This window comes from Thalassophryne amazonica, chromosome 3, assembly GCF_902500255.1.
Source record: "Thalassophryne amazonica chromosome 3, fThaAma1.1, whole genome shotgun sequence".
Classification (NCBI taxonomy): domain Eukaryota; kingdom Metazoa; phylum Chordata; class Actinopteri; order Batrachoidiformes; family Batrachoididae; genus Thalassophryne; species Thalassophryne amazonica.
In genome coordinates, this window is record NC_047105.1 from 63,620,049 (window position 1) to 63,640,686 (window position 20,638).

The 20,638-nt window shown below is 41.4% G+C and overlaps 1 protein-coding gene across 2 annotated transcripts in view; it reads right to left on the reverse strand.

Moving 5' to 3' along the window:
* Positions 1–11,298: 11,298 nt before the first annotated feature.
* The window catches only part of fbxo42 (F-box protein 42), a 51,362-nt gene continuing 42,022 nt past the window's right edge, over positions 11,299–20,638 (reverse strand). For both annotated transcript variants that reach the window (XM_034166541.1, XM_034166539.1), the window contains 6 exons: positions 16,780–16,933; positions 16,546–16,656; positions 16,102–16,198; positions 13,279–13,335; positions 13,076–13,192; positions 11,299–12,942 (listed from right to left, as the gene is read on the reverse strand). In XM_034166541.1, coding sequence (XP_034022432.1) covers positions 11,884–12,942; positions 13,076–13,192; positions 13,279–13,335; positions 16,102–16,198; positions 16,546–16,656; positions 16,780–16,933 — 1,595 coding nt within the window. In that variant the 3' untranslated portion in view covers positions 11,299–11,883. The remainder of the gene's footprint in view (positions 12,943–13,075; positions 13,193–13,278; positions 13,336–16,101; positions 16,199–16,545; positions 16,657–16,779; positions 16,934–20,638) is intronic.

Consider the following 20,638-nt stretch of genomic DNA (forward strand, 5'->3'; position numbering starts at 1 on the left):
TGCTGTGATTTCCACCACAACACTGTAATGTCCCTTTAAACAGTTTGTATGAAAGATTGTTTGGGTAGTTTCTATGGAGATAAACAGTGACATCAGAGCACATGTATATAGCGCCAAATCACAACAAACAGTTGCCCCAAGGCGCTTTATATTGTAAGGCAATGGTGTGGTGGAAATTACATTTACAAGGCCAATAGTGCCCGTAGTTAAAGAATCACCCATCTAAAGAAAACATAATGTTGGACTGTCAAAAATGTATAAATTCCAAAAAGATTTTATTAAAAAAAAAAAATTTATGGATGAAGACAGGGAAGTGTGGGATTGAGCTTCTTGGTCTGCTTTGACCTGGACCAGGCTAAGCGGTAGAAAATGAAAATATCTGAGGTAGGAATACAGCCAGATTAATGCACAGGCCCACCTTGACTGAACTTTGATATCAATATGCTCAATCATTTGGTAGAGCATATTGATAACTGCTACACTCTACTGAAAAATATCATTTAAAATTACTTCTGATATTTTTCAACCTAGGCTCTATTTTTAGATGTTTTGGGGATCAGCTTTTTCTCTCTGGACAAGAATAAATATAATCAGCACATCATTGATTTAAAATGCAAACACTGCCACAGGCTAACTGCCTAATTGGTGAAGAACATCAACCTGACCAAGACTGAGGTCCTTCAGCGTACTGGCAAGGGTCATCTGACCGACATCTTCAACAGTAATGTCCAGCTGACGAACACCTATCACTTCGATCACCTCGGGAGCATTATCATAGACTCTAGCATTATTGATGATATCACCCACCACTTAAATGCCACTTCTGCTGCTTTTGGGCGGCTGTGACTGAGTGTTCCAAAACCACGACCTGTGTTTGAAGACCAAGGCCAAAGTGTACCGTGCAGTGTGTCTCTCTACGCTCCTGTACAGTGCCAGTCATGGACCCTCTACTGATGCCATGTCAAACAGAGAAGGTTGTCCTCACATCTCCAATGCATCATGTGATTGACCTGGTATCACAGAGTGCTGCACATGAAGATCCTGCCACATGCCAGCGGCAAGGCCAGCATTGAGGTGTACAGTAGTGTTCAGAATAATAGTAGTGCTATGTGACTAAAACGATTCATCCAGGTTTTGAGTATATTTCTTATTGTTACATGGGAAACAAGGTACCAATAGATTCAGTAGGTTCTCACAAATCCAACAAGACCAAGCATTCATGATATGCACACTCTTAAGGCTACGAAATTGGGCTATTATTAAAAAAAAGTAGAAAAGTGGGTGTTCACAATAATAGTAGCATCTGCTGTTGACGCTACAAACTCAAAACTATTATGTTCAAACTGCTTTTTTAGCAATCCTGTGAATCAAACTAAACTAGTATTTAGTTGTATAACCACAGTTTTTCATGATTTCTTCACATCTGCAAGGCATTAATTTTGTTGGTTTGGAATTAAGATTTTGCTGGTTTACTAGTGTACTTGGGGTCATTGTCTTGTTGAAACACCCATTTCAAGAGCATGTCCTCTTCAGCATAAGGCAACATGACCTCTTCAAGTATTTTGACATATCCAAACTGCTCCATGATACCTGGTATGCGATATATAGGCCGAACACCATAGTAGGAGAAACATGCCCATATCATGATGCTTGGACCACCATGCTTCACTGTCTTCACTGTGAACTGTGGCTTCAATTCAGAATTTGGGGGTCGTCTCACAAACTGTCTGCGGCCCTTGGACCCAAAAAAGAACAATTTTACTCTCATCAGTCCACAAAATATTCCTCCATTTCTCTTTAGGCCAGTTGATGTGTTCTTTGGCAAATTGTAACCTCTTCTGCACATCTTTTATTTAACAGAGGGACTTTGCGGGGGATTCTTGCAAATAAATTAGCTTCACACAGGCGTCTTCTAACTGTCACAGCACTTACAGGTAACTCCAGACTGTCTTTGATCATCCTGGAGCTGATTAGTGGGTGAGCCTTTGCTATTCTGGTTATTCTTCTATCCATTTTGATGGTTGTTTTCCGTTTTCTTCCATGCGTCTCTGTTTTTTTTGTCCATTTTAAAGCATTGGAGATCATTGTAGATGAACAGCCTTTAATTTTTTGCACCTGTGTATAAGTTTTCCCCCGTCCAATCAACTTTTTAATCAAACTACGCTGTTCTTCTGAACAATGTCTTGAACGTCCCATTTTCCTCAGGCTTTCAAAGAGAAAAGCATGTTCAATAGGTGCTGGCTTCATCCTTAAATAGGGGACACCTGATTCACACCTGTTTGTTCCACAAAATTGACAAACTCACTGACTGTATGTCACAGTACTATTTTTGTGAACACCCCCTTTTCTACTTCTTTTTACTAATAGCCCAATTTCATAGCCTTAAGAGTGTGCATATCATGAATGCTTGGTCTTGTTGGATTCGTGAGAATCTACTGAATCTACTGGTACCTTGTTTCCCATGTAACAATAAGAAATATACTCAAAACCTGGATTAATCTTTTTAGTCACATAGCACTACTATTATTCTGAACACTACTGTACATCACCCAACAATTGAAGTGGCCACGACACATCATCTGAATGACAGGAAACCCCCAGGATTCAAATGCCAGGAAACCGTTGTTCAGTGAAGCAGGTCCAGCAACCATGTAGTGGGCCAAAAAAGCACCATGTTGGCCACAACAAAGAAGTTTTGCTTGTCTGCACCATAGACCTCATCACCCCAAGCACCTCGAGGAGCTGGCCTTGGACTGACCAATCTATGCCAAGCCCTTTACTCAAGATGTCAGGCATTTTGAATCTGACGTAGAGATGATACCAACGCAAACGGCGACAGACCCAGCATCATGGTCTGCCGGCATGTGCCAGGATCTTCATGTGCAGCACTCAGGTGATACCAGCTGCAGATCTGCGGTCGGCTTTTCCAGCCACGAAAACACACAAACAATGAGAGGACTTTATCATTGATGTCAACAGACCATCACAAAACAAACAATAAAGATTCAGCGTGAACTGCTTCTTGTCACAACTGAACAGTTGAAAACCTCATTAGAAGTATCCAGTAGTACGGACAGCAGCCGGGGTAAATGTGCATTTATCCCATTAAAGGGAAATATACTTTTTCTGACAAAACGATTATACTTTTACCTGCTAACTTGAGCCTCACTGCCCACTGAGTGATTACACGTCAGCAACAGAGCAGCCCATTCAGTTGACATATTATGTGTCCTTTAAATTAGTTTTTGTCCCAAATGAACGCATGCCCCCCAAAACATCTAACAATAAAGCCAAGGTTGAAAAACATCAGAGTTCACCTTTAAATTCAGAGACCCCACGTCACATGATGTGCACAGGAATAAAAACAAAAATTATCCCCCCCCCGAAACACACACACACACACACACACTGTTATGTGTCACACTACACACATACACAAATAGACTCTCTTATATACCATTCACACAACACAATTTTCAATTTAATTTAATTTATATAGCGCCAAATCACAACAGAGTTGCCTCAAGGTGCTTCACACAAGTAAGGTCTAACCTTACCAATCCCCAGAGCAACAGTGGTAAGGAAAAACTCCCTCTGAGGAAGAAACCTCAAGCAGACCAGACTCAAAGTGGTGACCCTTTGCTTGGGCCATGCTACAGACATAAATTACAGAACAATTCACAAAACAAATATACAGGAAATGCTGTTGGTGCACAGGACAGGAGGGTCGCCAGCACGAAAACAACTCCCATCTCTGGATGGAGCTGCACCTTAAACAGAGAGAAAAAATAGAATCAGGCATCAGAAAGACAAGAAATACTGTATAATTTGCCAGCATTAAACAAGAAAACAGAAGAAATACTAAGGTGATCGCCGGCCACTAGCCCTAAGCTTCACTAAAAGACCCAGAATTTCAGTAAAGTTGAGGCTGTGGCCCGCTCCGCTCCGTTTCCTACTAAAATTAATTAAAAAAGTAAAAAGCGTAAAACAAAACTATACTAGTATGCTAGCCATACGAAAGGGAAAATCAGTGCGTCTTAAGTCTGGACTTGAAAGTCTCTACAGAATCTGACTGTTTAATTGGCGCACGGAGATCATTCCACAGAACAGGGGCACGATAAGAGAAAGCTCTGTGACCCGCAGTCTTCTTATTCACCCTCGGGACACAAAGTAGTCCTGCACCCTGAGAACGCAAAGCGTGGGCCGGTACGTAAGGTTTAATTAGGTAGGTAGGGAGGTGCCAATCCGTGAACAGTTTTATAGACTAGTAGCAGAACCTTAAAATCTGATCTCACTGGGACAGGAAGCCAGTGAAGAGATGCCAAAATGGGTGTAATCTTGTCGAACTTTCTGCTTCGTGTCAAAAGTCTGGCTGCAGCATTTTGAACCAGTTGGAGACCCCTAATGCTAGACCGCGGTAAACCAGAAAATAGAACATTGCAGTAGTCCAATCTAGAAGAGATAAATGCATGGATCAGGGTCTCAGCATCAGCCATAGACAGGATGGGATGAATCTTCGCTATATTTCGCAGGTGGAAGAAAGCAGTCCTCGTAATATTTCTAATGTGGAGGTCAAAGGACAATGTAGGATCAAAAATTACCCCAAGGTTCCTCACTTTGTCAGTGTGATGTATGACACATGAGCCTAGGCTAAGCGTTAACTGGTCAAATTGATACTAATGTCTTACTGGACCAAGAACCATCATTTCAGTCTTATCAGAGTTTAAAATTAGGAAGTTTCAAGACATCCAACTTCTCACTGATGCAAGCTGCCATGACACCACTTTTTAAGTAATGGTTTAATCACTGCAGATTTGAAACATTTAGGAACAGATCCAGAAGTTAAAGAAAGATGAATAATTTCCAGCACAGTCGGCCCAAGAGTGGGCAACAGGTCCTTAAACAGTTTTGATGGTATCGGATCAAATAAACAGGTTGTGCTTTTTGTTGACGTTACGAGTTTCGTCAGGATGCCTAGTGAGATACTATCAAATTCTGTAAATCTAGGTAATACCTCAGTAATGGTGCCCACCTCAGTAGCAGGGTGTAGTGGCTGGGTTAAGGCATGCTGGGATATGTTTAACCTAATGTCTTCTATTTTCTACTCAAAGTAATCCAGGAAATCTTGTGCTGTAAAAGGAGAGCGAACTACAGGTGGTTGTCCATGAATAAGTGTTGCCACCATGTCGAACAAGAACTTTGAGTTATGCTTGTTTTTGTTGATCAAATCAGAGTAATAGGTCCGCTTTGTAGCCAGTAATGCATGCTTATAGTCTAAGATAGCATCATGCCACGCAAGGTGGAATACTTCTAATTCTGAACGACGCCATTTCTGTTCTAGACCTCTTGCCTTATGCTTGAGGTCACGCAGGTAATCATTGAACCAAGGTGACTGTGATTTGAGGGAGTGCGGTTTTAACACAGGTGGCGCAATCATGTCGAGTGTAGCTTTGAGCACTGAGTTTAAACTATCCACAAGACTGTCTACTAATGGGGTATTTGCCAAATGTGAAGCTAAGACATCAGGCAGTCTAGCTTCGAGTTCAGTCTTATTTGAGGAGTTGATGCATCGCCGTAGTGATATATAAGGTTGTTGTTCCACTAAACATGGCAGTGAAACTGTAAACTGAGTGATCAGAGACCACTGATGTAAGAGGCATGATGTCAATATTCGTGACAGTAATACCATGTGCGAGAACCAGATCCAGGGTATTTCCACTAATGTGCGTCGAGTCCTGAATGCATTGCCGAAATCCTAATGCATCCACAATTTCCATAAATGATTTGCAGAGGGGATCAGAAGGCTTATTTACAGTGAGGAAAGTAAGTATTTGAACACTCTGTGATTTTGCAAGTTCTCCCACTTAAAAATCATGGAGGGGTCTGAAATTTTCATGTTAGGTGCATGTCCACTGTGAGAGACATAATCTAAAAAAAAAAAATTCCGGAAATCACAATGTATGATTTTTTAATAATTTATTTTTATGGTACTGCTGCAAATAAGTATTTGAACACCTGTGAAAATCAATGTTATTATTTGGTACAGTAGCCTTTGCTTGCAATTACAGAGGTCAGACGTTTCCTGTAGTTCTTGACCAAGTTTTCACACACTGCAGCAGGGATTTTGGTCCACTCCTCCATACAGATCTTCTCCAAATCTTTCAGGTTTGGAGTTTCAGCTCCGTCCAAAGATTTTCTATTGAGTTCAGGTCTGGAGACTGGTCAGGCCACTCCAGGACCTTGAAATGCGTCTTACAGAGCCCCTCCTTAGTTGCCCTGGCTGTGTGTTTGGGGTCATTGTCATGCTGGAAGACCCAGCCATGACCCATCTTCAGTGCTCTTACTGAGGGAAGCAGGTTGTTTGCCAGAATCTTGAAATACATGACTCCATCTATCCTCCCTTCAATACGGTGCAGTCGTCCTGTCCCTTTTGCAGAAGAGCACCCCCAGAGTATGATGTTTCCACTCCCATGCTTCACGGTTGGGATGATTTTCTTGGGGTTGTTCTCATCCTCTAAACATGGTAAGTGGAGTTTATTCCAAAAAGCTCTATTTTGGTCTCATCTGACCACATGACCTTCTCCCATGCTTCCTCTGGATCATCCAGATGGTCACTGGTGAACTTCAAACGGGCCTGGACATGTGCTGGCTTGAGCAGGGGGACCTTGCTGCCCTGCAGGATTTTAAACCATGACAGCATCATGTGTTACCAATGTAATCTTTGTGACTATGGCCCCAGCTCTCTTCAGGTCATTGACCAGGTCCTCCTGTGTAGTTCTGAGCTTTCTCAGAATCATCCTTACCCCACAAAGTGAGATCTTGCATGGAATCGCAGACTGAGGGAGATTGACGGTCATCTTGTGTTTCTGCCGCTTTCTAATAAATAATCATAAGTTATCTTCTACCAAGCTGCTTGCCTGTTGTCCTGTAGTCCATCCCAGCCTTGTGCAGGTCTACAGTTTTGTCCCTGGTGTCCTTAGACAGCTCTTTGGTCTTGGCTATGGTGGACAGGTTGGAGTGTGATTGATTGAGTGTGTGAACAAGTGTCTTTTATACAGGTAACAAGTTCAAACAGGTGCAATTAATACAGGTAAAGAGTGCAGAATAAGAGGGCTTCTTAAAGAAAAATTAACACGTCTGTGTGAGACAGAATTCTTGCTGGTTGGGAGGTGTTGAAATACTTATTTGCAGCAGTAACATACAAATAAATTAAAAAATAATCATACATTGTGATTTCCGATTTGTTTTTTTGTTTTTTTAGATTAAGTCTCTCACAGTGGACATGCACCTAAGATGAATATTTCAGACCCCTCCATGATTTCTAAGTGGGACAACTTGCAAAACCGCAGGGTGTTCAAATACTTATTTTCCTCATTGTATATGAATGTTAAAGTCACCAATGATCAGAATGTTATCTGCACTAGTTGACAAGTTAGAGATGAACGCACCAAATTCATCTAAGAATTCAGAATATTCGCCAGCTGGAGGCCTATATAGAGTGACAAAGTAATACGGCTGATTTTTATACTTCTGACCTTGGCATTGCTTATACTGAGCATAGCGGAGAATCAGATGCTCAAATGAGTTATATTTGTGACCCCCAACAGCTAATAAGCTAATCCTAGATTTATAAATAAGAGCAACACTCCCGCCTTGCTTCGCATCACGAGGGACGTGACTAAATGTATATGCTGGTGGGCAGGCCTTATTTAAGGGGAGGACAGCTGTAGATTTAAGACAGGTTTCACATAACCCAATCATATCTAAGTGATGATCAATAATTAGATCATTAATCAACAATGATTTTGAGGACAGTGATCTTATGTTTATGAAACCCAGACTGAGGACCTCAGTGGGGTTGACAGTTGAACTGTTTGGGTTTAGGGGTGGTTCCAGAGTAGCATATATAAGATGCTTAGAAGTAGGTTTAGGTTTGAGACATTCCACACGTGTTGTAGGTAGCAGACACAAAATCTTTGCTATTGCTGGAACAACCACTGGGCCATCCTCAATTTCAACATCATCCAATGTAGTATTTGGTATTAAGTTTACAAAGCATATCCCTCTAGACCAACATCACACAAAATACAACCCCTGGCAAAAATTATGGAATCACCGGCCTCGGAGGATGTTGATTCAGTTGTTTAATTTTGTAGAAAAAAAGCAGATCACAGACATGACACAAAACTAAAGTCATTTCAAATGGCAACTTTCTGGCTTTAAGAAACACTATAAGAAATCAGGAAAAAAAATTGTGGCAGTCAGTAATGGTTACTTTTTTAGACCAAGCAGAGGGAAAAAAATATGGAATCACTCAGTTCTGAGGAAAAAAATTATGGAATCATGAAAAACACAAGAACACTCCAACACATCACTAGTATTTTGTTGCACCACCTCTGGCTTTTATAACAGCTTGCAGTCTCTGAGGCATGGGCTTAATGAGTGACAAACAGTACTCTTCATCAATCTGGCTCCAACTTTCTCTGATTGCTGTTGCCAGATCAGCTTTGCAGGTTGGAGCCTTGTCATGGACCATCTTCTTCAACTTCCACCAAAGATTTTCAATTGGATTAAGATCTGGACTATTTGCAGGCCATGACATTGACCCTATGTGTCTTTTTGCAAGGAATGTTTTCACAGTTTTTGCTCTATGGCAAGATGCATTATCATCTTGAAAAATGATTTCATCATTCCCAAACATTCTTTCAATTGATGGGATAAGAAAAGTGTCCAAAATATCAACGTAAACTGCATTTATTGATGATGTAATGACAGCCATGTCCCCAGTGCCTTTACCTGACATGCAGCCCCATATCATCAATGACTGTGGAAATTTACATGTTCTCTTCAGGCAGTCATCTTTATAAATCTCATTGGAATGGCACCAAACAAAAGTTCCAGCATCATTGCCTTGCCCAATGCAGATTCGAGATTCATCACTGAATATGACTTTCATCCAGTCATCCACAGTCCACGATTGCTTTTCCTTAGCCCATTGTAACCTTGTTTTTTTCTGTTTAGGTGTTAATGGTGGCTTTCGTTTAGCTTTTCTGTATGTAAATCCCATTTCTTTTAGGCGGTTTCTTACAGTTCGGTCACAGACATTGACTCCAGTTTCCTCCCATTCGTTCCTCATTTGTTTTGTTGTGCATATTCGATTTTTGAGACATATTGCTTTAAGTTTTTTGTCTTGACGCTTTGATGTCTTCATTGGTCTACCAGTATGTTTGCCTTTAACAACCTTCCCATGTTGTTTGTATTTGGTCCAGAGTTTAGACACAGCTGACTGTGAACAACCAACATGTTTTGTTAAGAGTTTGATAATCCTCTCCTTTGTTTCAATTGACATCTCTCATGTTGGAGCCATGATTCATGTCAGTCCACTTGGTGCAACAGCTCTCCAAGGTGTGATTACTCCTTTTTAGATGCAGACTAATGAGCAGATCTGATTTGATGCAGGTGTTAGTTTTGGGGATGAAAATTTACAGGGTGATTCCATAATTTATTCCTCAGAATTGAGTGATTCCACTAACACAACTTGGGATCACTAACAGAGAGCCCATGATGACACACGCCACTGAGCTGCACACAATTTTCCAAAGCAGGAAATTAATGACTGGTGGAGCTGCTCTCCCTTGAGTGTTAAAGTTAAAAGGGTAAGTTAATATTAATATAGGGATTATTTTACGATGCAATTGAACAAACTGACCAACAAAACAGTATTGATATAAATGTATCTTAAAATATAGACATGCACATCTGAGCGTATTACCACAGAGCTTTTGTTCCACTAACATACAGTCACCTGTATTTTTTTATTATTTTTAAAGATATGATGGATTTCTCACTCCCAATACAGCTGTCCTATTAGGATCCCTAAACTAATTAGTCATAAAAGTGTTTCTTGCAATTAGGGAATAACCCTGTTGTGTCTGATGATTTGAGGATGTTCATGCTGGTTATACAGTTGGTTGTAAATTGAGCTTTACTGGCTCTGCTAACGTGTTGCCGTGAAATGGCTATTTGTGACCGTATTACAGCATGAACGCCCGCAAATCATTAGACGCAAGGGGGTTAATCCCATTCTAATTCAATTACACCGTTTGCACGGTTTATTTTTCTGAAGGTAATTCGGTTGGCGAGGTTTATTGTTGAGCCAAGGCAGCATCTCTCCAACATAGGTCAGGGCATGGAGTAATCCATCAAACATGAAAATCCATCAAATGTGAAACGGTGTGTCAGAATCCACATCAGTACTTTTGTATGGTATCTTACATTCACTCATTTCGGCGACGGCAATGGGCGACTTTCTTTCGCTCTCAGCGCTAATGGCTAGCAGCGTGAATAGCTGGGGTTCTGCCGAATTGCGCGTCTCGTCACATAAATTGTCACTTCCACATCCCGACAATATTGCACATGCGTGCACATGGGCAGTTCAGTGGACAACAGTAAAGGGTTAGTAAGGCTAGACCTTACTTGTGAAGCAGCAGGACCTTCGCGGCCGGGACGACGGTGGGGATTGAACCCATGCGGCTCGCACAAAAGACCGTTCCTCTACCAGGTCAGCCAAAGGGGAACTCCCCGTTAGCCAAGCTAGCGGGAACGTCTTTTCAATTGGGACCCAGGACTTTCATCCCGCTACACTTCTATGAAGCGCCTTGAGGCAGCTCTGTTGTGGTTTGGTGCTATATAAACGAAAATAAATTGAAAAAAAATTTATATTTGACAGGAATGGCCTTCAACAGGAATGACATTTCGTCAGAACACCGGTCAGGGTGTGGAGCAATGAATCCAAATGTGAAATGGGCAAATATTTTTTACACCATTACCCCGATATTATACGGTCTGAAGTCGCACACGATTAACCAATCAGATTCGCGGAAAAAAATGTAATCAGATTAGAATGTTTTAATATGGAAAGTATAACAGTGAACTTGCCTTTGAAAATGTCTTCATGTGGTACATGCAAATCCATCACTAGAAGCCACTCTTCCATAGCCAAAATAAAATAAATAATAGTGGCAGCACGGTGGATTAGTGGTTTGCATTGTTGCCTCACAGCAAGGTCATGTGATTGATTCCCACCTGTGGAGTTTGCATGTTCTCCCCGTGTTCGCGTGGGTTTCCTCCCACATCTAAAAGACATGCAGTTTAGGTGAATTGGAAATTGTATAGTTGTTCAAATGTCCTTTGCAAAAGTGAGCTCGATCTCAATGGGAGTAACCTGGTTACATACAAGCTAAATTAAATTAAAAAGCACAAACATCAAAGCTAAATGATGACTCGGACACCATTTAGTAATCATAATACTGTGACAGCAGACAAGGAGGCCTTTATTGTTCAACTATGTTCAGTACAATGCCACGTCTCTCACAAACCATGGCCCGCAGCACACATTAGTCAACAACATCCACCGTGCACACACAAACTCTTGTCAATGTAAACATGGCAGGCTTAAAGAGCGATACAAAAAGCAAGGTAGTCTCATCCTGTTTATTTCCAGCTTCAGTTCTTCATTTATTTTTCTTTATTTCAGCTTCAGCATTCTTCTTTGAAGAGTTCAAAGGAGGGAGAGACAGAATTTTTTTTTTTTGCAGTGGATCATTTGAAAAAAATAAAATAATCCTGTAATCTTGCAACACATGCACACACTCAGGTCACGTCTCACTCAACCAATTTTTAGCAAAGTGTACTTAAAGAGTTTTACTGTGAATGCATGTTGTAGGCAGAAGGAGAGAAAGTGAATTTCTAATGTGGAACATCTAATAATGATTATGTTTTCCCGCCAACAATCCTTTTTTATAGGAAAAAGGCCTTATGTGGCATTTGCCTTGTGTGGCCACTAGGTGGAGCCTCCCTTATACCGATCAGACCTGGCGCGCATTACCTCTTAGCACGAACAAAGTACAAGGCATTAGTTTTAGGGTAGTACTTCACGTTCTGTTTTTTGTCCATTAGGCCTCCAAAGATGATGAGCTCCCCCCTTCCCTGCACCACTGTGTGAAGGCTGGTCTCAGGGGGTCCCGTAACTGCAGCAGGAGTCCCGTTCCCGTAAACTCTCCAGGACACTGACGCAGCAGATTTGGCCCGGGAGACATCCAACACGTACATCTGCATTGGCTTACAGTTGAGAGATTGGTACAGCGGTTTTCCTACGTTCAGGCTCTGAGGTGGGTGATGGCCGAGACGGCGAGCGATAGGCGGGATAGCATGTCCATCAGCTCCAGTGGCCTGTGGTGGGCTGGATGATGACGATGATGGAGGTGTTCCAGGAGGAGCCACTCCTCCGCTGCTACTTCCCAGCCCAGGAGGAGCTCCCTGTGTCTGAAGGGAAGAGGAAGACAATGAAGATGGAAAAGAGGAGCATTTGTTTTTAACTGCCTCCAGACCCCGTCGTAAGGCAGCAGGGGACACTGCTCCCGGGGGAGTGCGTGGGGACCCAGAAGGAGGTGTGTGCAGGCCATTAGTGCTGGGCACCTCGGGATGGTGAGTTGTCGATGGGGGAGACTCCCAACCATAGTCTGTGGAGGAAGGTGGGTGAAGGCGCAAAGGTGGAGATGCAGCCTGGGCTGGGCTGGTTCGGGGCGAGGGGGAGGATCCGTTTAATAAAGGAGGAAGAGGAGGGAGGGGAGGGCTGTCTGGGCCTTGTGAAGGAGAAGGTTGTTGGGATGAGGAAGGGCTCCCATCCCTGGCAGTTCCTCTGGCTGAAGGCCGGGGCCTCAATGTGCCCCACCGACCGTTAACACACGGAGCCTCTTCAACAGCTCCCAGCACAACACCAGCTGCTCCGCTCCGAACAGGAGACTGAGAGCGCAGAGAAGGCGGTTCGGGGCCCAGAGGGGCGGGTGTGGCACTTATGGGGGAGGGCCGAGAGTTAAGACTAGGGCTGAGCGGTGCACGGCCAGATGGAGCTTGTGAGAAAACCACCACACACTGACCCACCTTGAGGTAAAATTGCACACACAAAAAATAATAATGATAAAATACAAATCAACCACAGATTCAAATATTTTTATTTCATTTTATTTATTTATGAATGTATATAATCAAACTGGCCTCTGAGACACATGCTTACCCGACACGCTGGGTGACACCAAAGTTCTGGGGCCCCATGGTCCTCATTTTCCACATGTAACTGTTGCCACCTCCAAGGAAGTGCATCCATATGGAGGAGCCAGGCATCCTTTAAAAGCTTGAACACACATCATCAATTTAAAATTGCTGTCGCATTCCAGAAGCTACTGTGACATTGTGAATGAAGGTACATAAGAAGCTTACTGCATTTGGGCCACCACACCCTCCCAAGATTAGCAACGTGTGATCGTCAATCACAATCTAAGAGAAATATCAGCAAAATGTTTGAACAACAGCAGTCAGAGTGCAACATCCACACATCTTAGAACTCTGAAGGAGGTGTCACCTTTCACTGTGCCAACCCAACATGAAGCTGTGGCCGCTGATGCAACAGACAAAAGTTTGACTGTGCCGTTTCTCCAATCAGAGCCACAGAAGCCGAGAACTACTCCAGAGTTGTCATGGGTATCTTGTTGGCTTGGCTGCATTTTATATAGCATTTTTATGTTCAAAGTGCTTTACAGTGATGCCTCACACACACACACACACACACACACACACACACACACACACACACACACACACACACACACACACACACACACACACACACACACACACACACACACACACACAGATGTCAGGGTGTAAGGCGCTCACTACACACTGGAAGCAACTTTGGGATTAAGGACCTTGCTCAAGAGGTCAGAGTGATTTTCTGCTCTGACAGAGCTTTCAACTGAGGATCTTCTAGTCACAACACCACTGCTTTAACTGCTTGACCTTCAGCTTCCCTTACTGGTCAACATGTCAAACTAGTTGTAGACATGACTGAATTTGATTTTGTATTATCATTTCACATTAACCATGGGTGCATTTTTAATGCTACAGTAATTAGAATTTAGTGTTATCTAGTGGTGAGCAATACCAGGAGTCTTAAGCCGGGTTCACACGGCAGGATAATTGGGTTGATATCGGACCCGATCTTCCCCTTCCGACAATCTTAAGGACGCCCCGACAATCGTGATGACGCTAAAGATAATCTTATCAGATATTTTTGCCGTGTGTGGTGTTCAGAGCGCTCTGATCTGCTCAGATGGGCATCAGGAGCGCTCCGATCGCAAATCTGGGATATTCAACATGTTGGATTTTTTTGGCCTGATATCGCAGCGTGTGTTGTGTCCTCCGACCACAAACGAGCACACAAACGAGCACACAGCCTGCTGAACGTGACGTGCAGCCAATCACAAAGCGAGGTGACGGGCGTAAGGAGGGAAAATAAAATCAAAATAGCTGTTCTGACTTACCAGAAAGTCCAGTGGTCGAGCTGTCTCCACTCCTTTAAAGAATGGTTTTTCTTTTTGTATCGTTTTCCCCCCTCTGTTTTAAATAGTCCACAAAGTACCTCCGTTTGTTTACTCTGAAGTCACGTTTAATCTCGAGAGATTTTGCGAGATTTCCTGTCTGAGCTGTAAATGTTCGTGTGTGGTGTTGTTGTCCTTACCGTGTGGCTGAACACCACACACTGTACGACCAAACCTGTTAGATCCATGATTTTTTTTTTTTTTTTATCTTCACGTGTGTGGTCTCAGGTTTTGGAAAGCTAAAGATAATTTTAAAATCCTGTCATGTGAACCAGGCTTTACTTAAAATACAGATTTATTGGGACGGGTGGTTCCTATGCACCAAGCCAGCTCTGCATAATATGTTGCAACCAGCTCTCTAATCAGGCATTGAAGCCTTCAAAACTGCTTTGTCACTTGGATACCAAGCACCCTGCATGAAAAGACAAGTCTTTGGAGTATTTTGAGAAAAAAAAAAAGCATGAACAAGAAAGCAGAATACCCTGAGACAGCCACAACAGCACTGAAAACCCTGTTGCCATTTCCGACATCCTATCTGTGTGAAGCGGGGTTTTCTGCAGTGACAGTAACCAAAACAGACTGGACATAAACAACACACTTCAGGTGACAGTGTCTCCTATTACCCCTAGATGGGACCATCTCCTTGCAGAGAAACAAGTTCAGGGCTCCCACTGATTCAGCATTATGGTGAGGTGTATTTTTCCACAAACTTTATATTTGTCTGTGGTGTATCTTATTTTGAAGGCATGTTTAAATGTTACCTTAAGGGGCATAGAGGATGTTACTCATGTTGTTGGCCCAATGTTACAAGGACGCTGCTAATAAAGTTGCATACAAATATACGGTGGCTTCACATTTATTATTATATTTAGAAAATACCACAGTTTTTAGGCCAGTCGTATCATTTTATTCTGTTGTGTTTATCGGCCACACCTTGAAGGCCGGTCTGCGAAAGTATTGCCTAACTGGTCCAAAAAAGGTTGGGGACCAGTGCTTTAAAGGACACACGGGACAACTCACTCTCCTTTCCTTACATTTATTTCAGTCCACATCCACTTAAGTCTTCTTTACTTTGCAATATTCCAGGTTTTCTGTCAGTAATGGCTATGAGAGAAGTTGGTAGTTTTTCTTCCTTACCACAGAAAGTAAACAAAAGAAAATGTACACAAAATGTTACTTTTGAAGTAGATTATCTACTGTTTAAGCTGGATATTTGTAATGATCATGTTATGTATGTACAATTAATTCTAACAACCATAACACCAAACTTTGTGATTGATACGTGTCCTTCATTTCCACCAGTAGTGTCTTCTGGTTAGGTCTTTGGTGATGTCTTTGGATTTATTTATTTTTTTGGTAGATTTTTCTTTTTCTGAGACTCCGCAGTAACGATGGGTGTATCTTTAACCAATTCCTACAAAGAGTCATTCTAAACATCCCTTATATATAAGCACTGTGCCAAAATGTTGACCATTTCTTCCCCAAATCAATTCACTGTCCATGGCTGACTCTAAATTGTTCCACCAGGACTGATCTAAGCTGGATCAAAATGCTCAGCTATTTTATTCACACACACAACAGAAAACAATACCTCCATTTTTCAAAAATTAAATTAACAGCATAAGAACTGCCACACTTTAACTCAATTTTAAAGGCTACATACCTGTGACTGGCCTCCTCGTGGATGGGGAGACGGGCCAGATATTGGTGGTTTAGACCAGGACCATTGTTCCAGATCCAGAACCCAGACTTCGTTACTCCTGATTGTAACCATCAGAGGACACGGCAACATGGTAAGAAGACATAGTGTACAACTCTCATGAATTTCATGACTTAAACCCAAGGTAATTTTGTTTTTTGTTTTTTAAAAAACACTGGATGTTAAATAATTACATCCTTATCTGTGAAATGTGCATAAACACTGATGTCTTACTGAGAAATGCTGATTCATCAGGTCACACAGTTGTTAACTTCACAAATAAATTACCGATCATCATAATACATTAAACAATAAAGGACATCAAATATACCATTCTTTAGATTTATGCTTTTTACTTTGATGCTCATTTTAAAAATACACAAACTAATTTAAATGAAACATGCATACATTTGGCGCGCTCCTAATGATCCTCCAAATACGACCATAGTGTTTCCAATAACAGAGGAAGAGTGGCCAGCCATTGGTGGAGGGCCATGTGTCGTTACTATACAGTTCCACCTGGAATAAGATGAACACATGAATGACAATTAGATGACAGAAGCTTATTAAGTTTCAGCTCATCTATCATCAGCCTCAAACATCTAAAAATCTTCCAAACTGCAGGAGTGAATCCTCCGTCACCAGTTCTTTGAAGGAGAGTAGGTGTGGATTTCATCAAAGAATCGCTCTGGTTGGTGGAGTGGGTACGGGCTGGGACGCGTCCATCCGCCAAACAACACTAAGAGATCTTTGTGCATCACTAGGGTTGCTCCAGCTTTAGGAGATGGATAAGAGCCTGTACAGAAAAACAAGAATAATGTGTTTCCACCCCACTCATTTTAAAATATAAACAGATCAGCATGAATACAACATTATTGCATGCACTCATCAGAATTCTTTTTAAAACCTCTAATTCGAATGTATTTAATATTGAGCATCTGCTGATAGGTACAATTAGAAGAAAAGAAAGAAAGAAGTCTTGTCCAGGCTCTGAGGCCAACTGGTGCTAGTGCTTATTCCCGGGTTCAAACAATTACAAAGCACTGAAATTACTAAAGGTTTTTAAATGTATCTGACTGCCAACTATCATGGCTTTCCAACAACACAGCATATATCAGAGCTTTCATTATTGATTTTCTATAATACAGTACAGTGTTTGTCAATCAAGGTACGTATGGTATTGTGGAGCTGCTGGCTGGTCCATCGGTTTGCGCATTCTGCAAAGTACTAGTATTTAAAAAGAAAGCAGACATTGTACCAAAAAACACAAACAAATTGGACATGTGGCCTGTACTATGAAGCGGGGTTACTGGCTTATTAGGGTAACTTCGGGAGTAAGTTGATGACGTGGAGTAACTTCCCGGTTAACCCGTACTACGAAAGGTGGATAGGTTTTGATCGAGGTATGCTGCCACTCCCTTTATAAGAGCACCAGACACTGTGAAATTTACAGATAGAATAATAGAGTTATTCCATCAAATTAAAAACAAAATGCTTTTTATATGTGGAGACTTTAACATTAACACAGAAAGCTCCAATGTGGAAAAAGATGAAATAAGAAATATTGTAAAAAACTGTGTAAGCAAAAGATCAACTGACCATGAAGATTTAGACATGATGACTGTAAAAAGTATAATAGAAACTGTTATTGAACCATTCACTTATATTTGCAATCTGTCTCTGTCAACAGGGATTTTTCCAGATGAAATGAAAATTCCCAAGGTAGTCCCATTATATAAAAATGGAGACAAACATAATTTCTCTAATTACAGGCCAGTATCATTGCTTCCACAGTTTTCTAAAATTATGGAAAAGGTTTTTGTGACAAGGTTGGATAAATTCATTGAGAAACATTATATTTTAAATAATGCTCAGTATGGATTCAGAACAAAACATTCGACAGCTACGGCAATTATGGAATTAATATCAATCAATCAATCAATTTTATTTATATAGCGCCAAATCACAACAAACAGTTGCCCCAAGGCGCTTTATATTGTAAGGCAAGGCCATACAATAATTACGTAAAAACCCCAACGGTCAAAACGACCCCGTGAGCAAGCACTTGGCGACAGTGGGAAGGAAAAACTCCCTTTTAACAGGAAGAAACCTCCAGCAGAACCAGGCTCACGGAGGGGCAGTCTTCTGCTGGGACTGGTTGGGGCTGAGGGAGAAAACCACGAAAAAGACATGCTGTGGAGGGGAGCAGAGATCAATCACTAATGATTAAATGCAGAGTGGTGCATACAGAGCAAAAAGAGAAAGAAACACTCAGTGCATCATGGGAACCCCCCAGCAGTCTAAGTCTATAGCAGCATAACTAAGGGATGGTTCAGGGTCACCTGATCCAGCCCTAACTATAAGCTTTAGCAAAAAGGAAAGTTTTAAGCCTAATCTTAAAAGTAGAGAGGGTGTCTGTCTCCCTGATCTGAATTGGGAGCTGGTTCCACAGGAGAGGAGCCTGAAAGCTGAAGGCTCTGCCTCCTATTCTACTCTTACAAACCCTAGGAACTACAAGTAAGCCTGCAGTCTGAGAGCGAAGCGCTCTATTGGGGTGATATGGTACTATGAGGTCCCTAAGATAAGATGGGACCTGATTATTCAAAACCTTATAAGTAAGAAGAAGAATTTTAAATTCTATTCTAGAATTAACAGGAAGCCAATGAAGAGAGGCCAATATGGGTGAGATATGCTCTCTCCTTCTAGGCCCCGTTAGTACTCTAGCTGCAGCATTTTGAATTAACTGAAGGCTTTTCAGGGAACTTTTAGGACAACCTGATAATGAATTACAATAGTCCAGCCTAGAGGAAATAAATGCATGAATTAGTTTTTCAGCATCACTCTGAGACAAGACCTTTCTAATTTTAGAGCTATTGCGCAAATGCAAAAAAGCAGTCCTACATATTTGTTTAATATCAAAAATGACTCCAAGATTTCTCACAGTATTACTAGAGGTCAGGGTAATGCCATCCAGAGTAAGGATCTGGTTAGACACCATGTTTCTAAGATTTGTGGGGCCAAGTACAATAACTTCAGTTTTATCTGAGTTTAAAAGCAGGAAATTAGAGGTCATCCATGTCTTTATGTCTGTAAGACAATCCTGCAGTTTAGCTAATTGGTGTGTGTCCTCTGGCTTCATGGATAGATAAAGCTGGGTATCATCTGCGTAACAATGAAAATTTAAGCAATGCCGTCTAATAATACTGCCTAAGGGAAGCATGTATAAAGTGAATAAAATTGGTCCTAGCACAGAACCTTGTGGAACTCCATAATTAACCTTAGTCTGTGAAGAAGATTCCCCATTTACATGAACAAATTGTAATCTATTAGATAAATATGATTCAAACCACCGCAGCGCAGTGCCTTTAATACCTATGGCATGCGCTAATCTCTGTAATAAAATTTTATGGTCAACAGTATCAAAAGCAGCACTGAGGTCTAACAGAACAAGCACAGAGATGAGTCCACTGTCTGAGGTCATAAGAAGATCATTTGTAACCTTCACTAATGCTGTTTCTGTACTATGATGAATTCTAAAACCTGACTGAAACTCTTCAAATAGACCATTCCTCTGCAGATGATCAGTTAGCTGTTTTACAACTACCCTTTCAAGAATTTTTGAGAGAAAAGGAAGGTTGGAGATTGGCCTATAATTAGCTAAGATAGCTGGGTCAAGTGATGGCTTTTTAAGTAATGGTTTAATTACTGCCACCTTAAAAGCCTGTGGTACATAGCCAACTAATAAAGATAGATTGATCATATTTAAGATCGAAGCATTAAATAATGGTAGGGCTTCCTTGAGCAGCCTGGTAGGAATGGGGTCTAATAGACATGTTGATGGTTTGGATGGAATAACTAATGAAAATAACTCAGACAGAACAATCGGAGAGAAAGAGTCTAACCAAATACCGGCATCACTGAAAGCAGCCAAAGATAACGATACGTCTTTGGGATGGTTATGAGTAATTTGTTCTCTAATAGTTAAAATTTTATTAGCAAAGAAAGTCATGAAGTCATTACTAGTTAAAGTTAAAGGAATACTCGGCTCAATAGAGCTCTGACTCTTTGTCAGCCTGGCTACAGTGCTGAAAAGAAACCTGGGGTTGTTCTTTTTTTCTTCAATTAGTGATGAGTAGTAAGATGTCCTAGCTTTACGGAGGGCTTTTTTATAGAGCAACAGACTTTTTCCAGGCTAAGTGAAGATCTTCTAAATTAGTGAGACGCCATTTCCTCTCCAACTTACGGGTTATCTGCTTTAAGCTGCGAGTTTGAGAGTTATACCACGGAGTCAGGCACTTCTGATTTAAAGCTCTCTTTTTCAGAGGAGCTACAGCATCCAAAGTTGTCTTCAATGAGGATGTAAAACTACTGACGAGATACTCTATCTCACTTACAGAGTTCAGGTAGCTACTCTGCACTGTGTTGGTATATAGCATTAGAGAACATAAAGAAGGAATCATATCCTTAAACCTAGTTACAGCGCTTTCTGAAAGACTTCTAG